Source organism: Procambarus clarkii, chromosome 23 (genome assembly GCF_040958095.1).
Source record: "Procambarus clarkii isolate CNS0578487 chromosome 23, FALCON_Pclarkii_2.0, whole genome shotgun sequence".
NCBI lineage: Eukaryota > Metazoa > Arthropoda > Malacostraca > Decapoda > Cambaridae > Procambarus > Procambarus clarkii.
Genome location: NC_091172.1, coordinates 8,581,176 through 8,592,526, shown reverse-complemented (window position 1 = coordinate 8,592,526; position 11,351 = coordinate 8,581,176). Strand labels below are relative to the sequence as shown.

General features: G+C 47.2%; 1 protein-coding gene across 1 annotated transcript; it reads right to left on the bottom strand.

Annotated features, from left to right (window-relative positions):
• Positions 1 to 9,397: 9,397 nt before the first annotated feature.
• LOC138367675 (proteoglycan 4-like) lies at positions 9,398 to 10,744 on the bottom strand. The gene has a single exon (XM_069329634.1). The coding sequence runs from the start codon at positions 10,742 to 10,744 to the stop codon at positions 9,398 to 9,400; it is 1,347 nt and encodes a 448-aa protein (XP_069185735.1).
• Between the last annotated feature and the right edge of the window lie 607 nt (positions 10,745 to 11,351).

Genomic DNA, 11,351 nt, shown 5'->3' with positions numbered 1-11,351 from the left:
CCACCAGGCCGGCTACACCACCACCAGGCCGGCTACACCATCACCAGGCCGGCTACACCACCACCAGGCCGGCTACACCACCACCAGGCCGGCTACACCACCACCAGACCGGCTACACCACCACCAGGCCGGCTACACCACCGCCAGGCCGGCTACACCACCACCAGGCCGGCTACACCACCACCAGGCCGGCTACACCACCACCAGACCGGCTACACTACCACCAGACCGGCTACATCACTACCAGACCGGCTACACCACCACCAGACCGGCTACACCACCACCAGGCCAGCTACACCACCGCCAAGCTGGCTACACCACCACCAGACCGGCTACACCACCACCAGACCGGCTACACCACCACCAGACCGGCTACACCACCACCAGGCCGGCTACACCACCGCCAGGCCGGCTACACCACCACCAGGCCGGCTACACCACCACCAGGCCGGCTACACCACCACCAGACCGGCTACACTACCACCAGACCGGCTACACTACCACCAGACCGGCTACACCACCACCAGACCGGCTACACTACCACCAGACCGGCTACACCACCACCAGACCGGCTACACTACCACCAGACCGGCTACACCACCACCAGACCGGCTACACTACCACCAGACCGGCTACACTACCACCAGGAGAATATCAATCAGGGCCGGGAGACACTGGCTGCCACACCCGACAACTGTCCAACAGCCAGCGTCATCCTAGTGTTAGTGCGCGGCTTATGTTCAGCCTTTAGCATGGTGACATGATGGAGGTGGGTATGCTACACTCTCACCGTAGCTGACATGATGGAGGTGGGTATGCTACACTCTCACCGTAGCTGACATGATGGAGGTGGGTATGCTACACTCTCACCGTAGCTGACATGATGGAGGTGGGTATGCTACACTCTCACCGTAGATGACGTGATGGAGGTGGGTATGTTACTCTCTCACTGTAGCTGACATGATGGAGGTGGGTATGCTACACTCTCATCGTAGCTGACATGATGGAGGTGGGTATGCTACACTCTCACCGTAGCTGACATGATGGAGGTGGGTATGCTACACTCTCACCGTAGCTGACATGATGGAGGTGGGTATGCTACTCTCTCACCGTAGCTGACATGATGGAGGTGGGTATGGTACACTCTCACCGTAGCTGACATGATGGAGGTGGGTATGCTACTCTCTCACCGTAGCTGACATGATGGAGGTGGGTATGCTACTCTCTCACCGTAGCTGACATGATGGAGGTGGGTATGCTACACTCTCACCGTAGCTGACATGATGGAGGTGGGTATGCTACACTCTCACCGTAGCTGACATGATGGAGGTGGGTATGCTACTCTCTCACCGTAGCTGACATGATGGAGGTGGGTATGCTACTCTCTCACCGTAGCTGACATGATGGAGGTGGGTATGCTACACTCTCACCGTAGCTGACATGATGGAGGTGGGTATGCTACACTCTCACCGTAGCTGACATGATGTAGGTGGGTATGCTACTCTCTCACCGTAGCTGACATGATGGAGGTGGGTATGCTACTCTCTCACCGTAGCTGACATGATGGAGGTGGGTATGCTACACTCTCACCGTAGCTGACATGATGGAGGTAGGTATGCTACTCTCTCACCGTAGCTGACATGATGGAGGTGGGTATGCTACACTCTCACCGTAGCTGACATGATGGAGGTGGGTATGCTACTCTCTCACCGTAGCTGACATGATGGAGGTGGGTATGCTACACTCTCACCGTAGCTGACATGATGGAGGTGGGTATGCTACACTCTCACCGTAGCTGACATGATGGAGGTGGGGTATGCTACTCTCTCACCGTAGCTGACATGATGGAGGTGGGTATGCTACACTCTCACTGTAGCTGACATGATGGAGGTGGGTATGCTACTCTCTCACCGTAGCTGACATGATGGAGGTGGGTATGCTACTCTCTCACCGTAGCTGACATGATGGAGGTGGGTATGGTACTCTCTCAAGACTCCCCCTATCCTCTCCTCTGGTGTCACTCCCTCACTCTCCTTCATTCACTCTTCGAGTGAATGATGACGACACTCCCGGCCCTATCAAGAGCCCTCCATTCCCTCCGAACTCAATGAGTGACACTCCCCTCCCCCCCCCCCCCCCCCTAGTGTGATATCCTCCCCATCCCTCTCCTCCCCTCTCCTCCCGATATCCTCTCCTCTACACTCAGCGCTCTTACCGCTCTCATCTTAATTTTCTCTTTGTAAATATTTTTTGATTGATATTTTTTTTACTCCTGAAATCTTGTCTCATTTTAATGTTTTAATGAAGGTTGTGGTAAGGTTATGGTTAAGTTGTGGTTAGGTTGTGGTTAGGTTGTGGTTAGGTTGTGGTTAGGTTATGGTTAGGTTGTGGTTAGGTTGTGGTTAGATTGTGGTAAAGTTATGGTTAGGTTGTGGTAAGGTTGTGGTTAGGTTGTGGTAAGGTTGTGGTTAGGTTGTGGTAAGGTTGTGGTTAGGTTGTGGTAAGGTTGTGGTAAGGTTGTGGTAAGGTTGTGGTTAGGTTGTGGTAAGGTTGTGGTTAGGTTGTGGTAAGGTTGTGGTAAGGTTGCCGGGCGAGCAGACTGTTGAGGCGGCCGAGGGTGGTTGGTTCACTGTGCTGCCTCATTAACTGGTCGAATAATTTCATATTGATTGATCTGTTATTCTTCTGGTACCATTGAGACGAGGTTATGGGGGTCGAACCCGCACCGAACATACCACCCTCACCCCGGTCTCCCTTCCACACACACACACACACACACACACACACGCGCGCTCCAGACCTCCCTTTTCACCCCCCACCCCTTCTTACCCCTTAACACTGTCACTACACAGTAACCAAATGGTTACTCGTAGGTCCCAAATCTGTCATCTATTATATAAATACTAAAGTTTGCGGACTCAGTGGCTGAATTTATCACATTGTTTAGATTCCGTGAATGAGGGACATTGGAGCCGCGCTCCACTTCAAGGGGGGCAACGGCCCACCCCGACCTCTCTACGACGCACTAGTTAAAATCATTATTATGTTATGTTTGTATGCAAGGTTTAACGAGGCCAGTGCCAGGCCTCTGCTCTCAGACCTCCAGCAGGAAGACACACCGACATTCACTCTTATAGATTCGAATTTAAATTCTTTGCCTTAAAGATCTCCAACTTACAACTTCTGGCACACAAAGAGGTATTTATTATGCTTTTCACGTGGAGATTATAATATATATTAATAATAATGCATGAAACATAAATATACCGAAGGAAATCCCAATGACGTGAGACATCTGTGAGAAAATCATGGCGCGTGTGTCTGGTGTCATCCAGGACGCTGGTACAGTTCCCGTGTGGCTCTAGTGTACATAAATAATGCTACTGATCTCTGAACACAGGAATAATAACAGAGGCATAACACGTGTGTCTGGCTGCCACTCCCACTACCCTCTATCATTACCACATTATGAAACTCTCTCCTGCAATGCTGTTTTGCCTGCAACATTACGTCAGGGGCACATAATAATATTAATCACAGACATTATAAATAATACTTGAAGGGGGTAGCCGGCGATGCCCGGGTCCACCTCGGGTCCCATGTATCAGTTATATTAATAATATGCAATATAAAGGTCATATATATATATATATATATATATATATATATATATATATATATATATATATATATATATATATATCAATTTACAAGGGAAATACTACATTGCATATAGTTTATAATTCTCAGTAAAGCAATGTTTCATATCATCACAAGAGTCCTAAATCCCAAATGTCATACTTGATCCTGCCTCCCAAGAACAATATTTTCTCTACTGAATAACCCTCCTGCCTGCCTGCCTGCCTGCCTGTCTGCCTGTCTGCCTGCCTGCCCGCCTGCCTGTCTGCCTGTCTGCCTGCCTGCCCGCCTGCCTGTCTGCCTGTCTGCCTGCCTGCCCGCCTGCCTGTCTGCCTGTCTGCCTGCCTGCCTGTCTGCCTGCCTGCCTGCCTGCCTGCCTACCTGCCTGCCTGCTTGTCTGCCTGCCTGCCTACCTGCCTGCCTGCTTGTCTGCCTGCCTGCTTGCCTGCCTACCTGCCTGCCTGCCAGCTTGTCTGCCTGCCTGCCTGCCTGCCTGCTTGCCTGCCTGCCTGCCTGCCTGCCTGCCTGCCTGCCTGCCTGACAGCTTATCCACACACACACAAAATGTCATCAGAAAATAACATTATTATTATTATTCTTAATTTTCTTGCATTTTATGTCAATAAGAAACAATTAAAACCTCATGATATCCACTCAAATGCTCGGTTATCATAAGGCGTTAAGAATGTCTGTAATCCAGTTTATAAGAACTTTCTGCTTTCAAACAAAAAAATATATGTTTATTCTCATTTTCAGTACATTGGCCACATCTATAGTTGTCGCTGATGCCCGTTTACCAATATGTATTACATGTCACTATGTATCATGTGTCGGTATGTAGCATGTGTCAGTATGTATTAAGTGCCGGTGTCCAGTGTGTCAATATGTGTTACGTGTATCAATATTTATCATGTGTGTGTATGTATTAAGTGTCATTATGTATCACGTGTCATTATACAGCAAGTGTGTCAAGTTTTGCCACGTGTTGGTATTTATCATATCCGAGTACATATCATGTATCAGTGTGTATCCTGAATGTCAATATGTATCACATGCGTAATTATGAATTACGTCAATATGTATCATATCACTATATATCATGTTAATATGTATCATGTGCGTCAGCATATATCATGTGTCAATGTACCACATGTCCCTGGAAACACAAACCGAAACTGTCTCTATTTTCCGTTTGTTACAACTTGTAATAAAGTTGTTACATCTTGGCTTAACGTGTTTATGACGTATTAGAACGTTGTTACAACTTGCTATATTGGTTGTTATAACTGGTTAGGAGGTGTTCAAACTTGTTCGAACGTTGTACCAACGTCGTAGTTTCGGTGTGTGTTTGGCGGGGTGTCACTATGTATCATCTAAGCAAAATATATACAATAAATTATATATATGCAAAGAATAAAATTGATCATAAAAGGAAGCAAGTTGGAGAGAACATAATAATTTATGGTTTAATTGACAGTGCCAGGAAGCAAAAATGAGAAGCAGGAGGGAGTGGAGGAAGAACAGAGGATAAGCGACAGAGGACAATAGGAATAGATGCAATAAAGCCAGGAACGAATTCATAAATATAAGGAGAGTATCGGAAAGAAATTATGAGAACGATATTGCGATCAAAGCTGAAAAGCGGCCTAAATTACTAGTCATAGAAAGAGGAAAATATCAGTGAACGACCAAGTGACAAGACTATGGAAAGTGGGTGAGACATACAGAAAGTGACAATGAAATCTGCGAGGCACTGAATGCCAGTTTCAATCGAGTGTTCACAACCGAGCCTGAGCAGCTCCCATTGTTAGAAGAGATTACCCCTAGATGAAGGTCACCTCTATATATATAGAGGTGGCAGCCGAGGAGGTAATGAAACAGTTAACAACACTAGATGAAACTAAAGCAGTTGGACGGTGATTCAAAGTATCACCGTGGATACTAAAAGAGGCAGCGCAGGCCCTCAGCGTGCCTCTAGCAAGGATCATTAGCTGAGTTACGGCGGGAGAGTTGCCCAGTTGCTAGAAAAAGGCAAAAAGGGCAACCAATTTTCAAGAGAGGAGGTAGAGAAGAGGCACTTAACTACAGACCAGTATCACTGACAAGCATCCTGTGCAAAGTACTGGAAAGAATAATCAGATTAAGACTGGTCTAACACTTAGAATTAGTTTCATGGACAAACACCAACATGTGTTCAGGTAAGGGAAATATCATGTCCAAGTAACCTTCTGGAATTCTATGATAAAGTAACAAGAATAAGGCCGAACAGGGAAGGATGGGCAGATTGCATATTTCTGGACTGCCAAAAAGTTTTTGATTCAGAACCGCATAGAAGTTTGCTGTTCAAGCTTGAGAGGCAGACGGGAGTAAGCAGAAAAGCCCTAGCATGGGTAAGGAATTATCTAACAGGAGCCAGAGACTAACAGTACGGGGTGAGAAGTCGGGCTGGCGAACAGTAACTAGTGGAGTACCTCAAGGCTCGGTGATGGGACTAGTTCTATTTATAATATACACAAACTTCATGTCTACAGGAGTTGTCTTATATGTCAATGTTTGCAGTTGATGAGAAATTAATGAAGTGAGTTGTAACAGATGATGATTGCAGGATCCTCCAAGAGGACTTGAACAAATTACAGAGATAGTTGGAGAAATAGCTACTAGAGTTCAACCGAAGCAAGTGTAAAGTTGTGGAAATGGGTCTAGGTGAAAGGAAAGAAAAGAGACAGTACAGAATGGGAAAGGGAAAAACAACCTACCTGTGACGATTCGAGAAAGAGACCTGGGAGTGGACGTAACTCCACTGTAACGCCTGACGCGCACATAAATACGATAACGACAGCAACATACTCTGTCAGCACGAGTTAACACATTCAGAAGCCTAAGTAAGGAGGCATTTAGAGTGCTTTACACTGCCTCCGTGAGCCTTAGAGAATGCCATCCCATCTGGGTGACCAACAGACTCGTCAGAGTTGCGGGGACATTAGGTAATATGGTTCTCTCTCAGCTGGACAACAGACAGCCGAGAGTAAGGCTTCTCATAATAATGTCATTTATCTCTTTATGTCTTGTATGCCATCCTCCTGTACTTTGGCAGACCAGGTCATACCTATCAGCCACTGACTCGCTGCAAATTCACCTACATTCGGCGTGGATTAGGGCAGAGACGCGGAGAGCTCCGGCAATTTGGAGGACCTGCAGTGTGAGATTTGTTTCAGTTGCTGGCATTGGGGTTGCTAATAGAAAGTCACCTGCATGAGGAGCTGCTACAGTTCTTAAGTCGAGCAGTGTCATGTGGTGGTGTTGTAGCTTCTAGGCATGTTGGGGCCATTGCAGCCTTTGTAGGATTAAATGTGATATTATAGGAAATGTTTTGGCGGTCAGGGCTGGGCCCTTGCCTCCCTTACAGGGGAATCGGCCCCTGAGAACCGTCGTACAAAGTAGATGAATGTGAATCCCCGAGTCCGGAGACTAGTTAAAATATTTCTGTACTCTGTCCTCCTCTTCATATAGTCTAGTTAAGGGAGTTGCACAAATGTAGATGTACCTAAATGTGTTAATTAAAAAATCTAAGTGTGTTCGGATATTGACATTTAAAACATGTACAGATGACACATCTGCAAACTTGGTGGAACTTTGGTTACAGCAACGAAGGTAGTGTGTAGGGAAGGTGGTTACTGTGATGGGGTACACCGGCAGTGGCACATAATCGGTTCAGGAACTGAACCCCATAGTTACTTTAGCTAAGTAAGTGACACTCTTTTCAAGGTAGTTACATAATTGTTAATGTTACACACACACACACACACACACACACACACACACATCTATATATATATACATATCTAAAATCTTTTTATATCACAGGTGATTCAACAAGAGGATCACCACTGTGTCTATAGGGCACACTGGGAAGGGGAGTATGGGAAAGGTGCCTGGAGAGGGAGATGGGGAAATTGTGTGTGTGGGGTGGGGGGGATGATCTGTGCCCGGGCACCGCCGGATACTCTATCTTGTAGAATATTTATAGGCAGGGAGGAAAAATTATAATTCAGATTTGCCCCGGAATGAATTGCACTCTTAGAAAATAATATTATCAGTAATCAATCACCATTCAGTGAAGATAAATGCAATTTGTATTTCTATAGCCAAACTAATTTTCCCATCGGTGAATCAGAAGCTCCGAAATCAGATATGAGATTCCTTCATTTAAGTTGAAAACAGAGAGACAAAGCGTGCCAATCAGGACGGTCCTTCTCTAAACAATACGGTGCTTGGGAACCATTGCCGTGTTTGCTGCCGACAATTGTGGCGACGCGTCTTCCATGGCTTCAGCACCGGGTTCCAGGACCCGGCCCCAGCACCGGGTCCCAGCACCGGGTCTGAGCACCGGGTCCCAGGACCCAGTCCAGATATATTCAGAAGCCGTCCGTCATCGCAACTCAGATGTGCTTCTCCAAAATTGGAGAATAATGCTTCTCCAAAGGTTGAGTCCTGCCAGAGGTGACTTACCTCACAATACCTGTGTTGTCAGCGACAGCTCCTTCCAGACGACCGTCCTCCTTATCACGTACATCTCTTCTTAATCAGCCCGTCCTCCAAACAAAGATCCAAAAGTGATTCCATGCACCCGCCAAACCCCCTGTTTATGAATGAAAAACGGTTTACACACGACTCACAACTGCTGACGTTCGAACATATCCGGAACAAGTGCTTCAATGACGAATTTTGTTCGAATCACAACGCTATAAATGCTTCACCCACGTACTACAAATACAAATAATCGCCAACAGAACCTAAAACACCTGACCTAACCTATCCAATGTCTATATATACACAATATGCTAATATATTATAATATTAATTTATATTTGAGAAAATTCCCGTTTTGAATGAACAGTATGTTAAAATTTATGAATGCGTCTGTGGGGTCGACCGCTGAATGTAATGGACTTGAGTCGAGGACGGGTAGTCTTAATCCTGCTTCGCCAGCCACACCCAGGACACACATGAACGGGATACATGACCTGGCATGTATCCCGTTCATACACTCTCACAAACACTTGAACCTGTCACCAGGTTCAGTTGAACACCAACAGAATATCAGTCAGCAGTTTACGGGAGGTTGGGTAATATATATATATATATATATATATGAACTGATTTTAGGAATCTGAACAAGGAGTCGAACTCAGATGTTGTTTGTCGGTCGTGTCAGAACCATTCTGGAACACGCGGCCCCAACCTGGATTCTTACACGAAGAATAAGCTTTTCTACAGCTTCTTAAACGAAGCTGTAGAAAAGTCAGAGTTATGCCACCAGACTTGTCCCAGAGCTGAGAGGTATATAAAAGCAAGTCACCGGAAGAGAAAAGAAACAGAAGAAACATGATTACCACATACCAAATACACAGAGCAATAGATAGTGAACACTTGAACAAACTATTTTACAGAGGAAGTACACGACAAGGGAAATAGACAGAAACTAACACAATAAATCTTGTAGACATTAAAAAATAAATTTCATTGTCAAAATAGTGCACAAACGGAATGCATAAACTAATGAAGGAGAAACACTCCATGCACAGCTATAAAATTAGGTACGACAGTGCCCAACAGGCTCTGCAACCTCTACACCAGTAGATGAAGAGTCGGGAAGCGCCGGGGGAAGGGGGGGGGGGGTCCTGGACCATGTAAACTCATCTCCCACAATGATGTGAATAAACACGAATATTGACTCGTCATCGAGACTCCAACTAACTCACCTGTGTTGACGCTTCCTCCACGGCTGGTCACCTTGGTAGTCAATTAACTTGGGTGCCTCAGGTGTGATAGCCTCAGGTGTGGTAGCCTCAGGTGTGATAGCCTCAGGTGTGATAACCTCAGGTGTGGTAGCCTCAGGTGTGATAGCCTCAGGTGTGATAGCCTCAGGTGTGATAGCCTCGGGTGTGGTAGCCTCAGGTGTGGTAGTCTCAGGTGTGGTAGTCTCAGGTGTGGTAGTCTCAGGTGTGGTAGTCTCAGGTGTGATAGCCTCAGGTGTGATAGCCTCAGGAGTGATAGCCTCAGGTGTGATAGCCTTAGGTGTGATAGCCTCATGTGTCATAGCCTCAGGTGTCATAGCCTCAGGTGTGATAGCCTCAGGTGTGATAGCCTCAGGTGTGATAGCCTCAGGTGTGATAGCCTTAGGTGTGATAGCCTCAGGTGTGATAGCCTCAGGTGTGATAGCCTCAGGTGTGATAGCCTTAGGTGTGATAGCCTCATGTGTCATAGCCTCAGGTGTGATAGCCTCAGGTGTGATAGCCTCAGGTGTGATAGCCTCGGGTGTGATAGCCTCGGGTGTGGTAGCCTCAGGTGTGGTAGTCTCAGGTGTGGTAGCCTCAGGTGTGATAGCCTCAGGTGTGATAGCCTCAGGTGTGGTAGCCTCAGGTGTGATAGCCTCAGGTGTGATAGCCTCAGGTGTGATAGCCTCGGGTGTGGTAGTCTCAGGTGTGGTAGCCTCAGGTGTGATAGCCTCAGGTGTGATAGCCTCAGGTGTGGTAGCCTCAGGTGTGATAGCCTCAGATGTGATAGCCTCAGGTGTGATAGCCTCGGGTGTGGTAGCCTCAGGTGTGGTAGCCTCAGGTGTGATAGCCTCAGGTGTGATAGCCTCAGGTGTGATAGCCTCGGGTGTGGTAGCCTCAGGTGTGATAGCCTCAGGTGTGATAGCCTCATGTGTCATACCCTCATGTGTCATAGCCTCAGGTGTGATAGCCTCAGGTGTGATAGCCTCAGGTGTGATAGCCTCAGGTGTGATAGCCTCAGGTGTGATAGCCTCAGGTGTGATAGCCTCAGGTGTGATAGCCTCATGTGTCATAGCCTCATGTGTCATAGCCTCAGGTGTGATAGCCTCAGGTGTGATAGCCTCATGTGTCATAGCCTCAGGTGTCATAGCCTCAGGTGCCATAGCCTCAGGTGTCATAGCCTCAGGTGTCATAGTCTCAGGTGTCATAGCCTCAGGTGTCATAGCCTCAGGTGTCATAGCCTCAGGTGTCATAGCCTCAGGTGTCATTGCCTCAGGTGCCATAGCCTCAGGTGCCATAGCCTCAGGTATCATAGCCTCAGGTGCCATAGCACGCACACGATGATAGTGCCCAGTAGGCTCATGAATCTGAACATCAGTTGATTGCCGGTTGAAAGGCGGGACCAAAGAGCCAGAGCTCAGCCCCCGCAAACACAACTAGGAGAGTACAACTAGGTGAGTGCACACACACAGTTATTTTTTTTTTACCTGTGTGGGGTCTCACGGCTGAGTGGACAGCGCTCGGGGGTCGTAGTCCTAAGGGGCTCGGGTTCGATTCCCGGCGGAGGCAGAAACAAATGGTCAGAGTTTCTTTCATCTTGATGCACATGTTCACATAGCAGTAAACAGGTACCTGGGAGTTAGACAGCTGTTACGGGCTTCTTCCTGGAGATGTGTGTGTGCGCGCGAATGTGTGTCAAAGAGAAACACATGTAGTTGACACAATAGAGGAAAAATAAGATTGGTTAGAAAGGCGGGGTCCAAGAGCTAATAGCTCTATTCTACAGGCACAAATAGTAAATTCACACACCCACACACATACGCTTACGTGAGTACACACACACACACAGACACACTCTAGCGTGTGTATACACAGACTCAGTGCCTCACGTGCGCTACTATCCCAGATCCTGCCTATCCTCCCTATCCTAGGGAC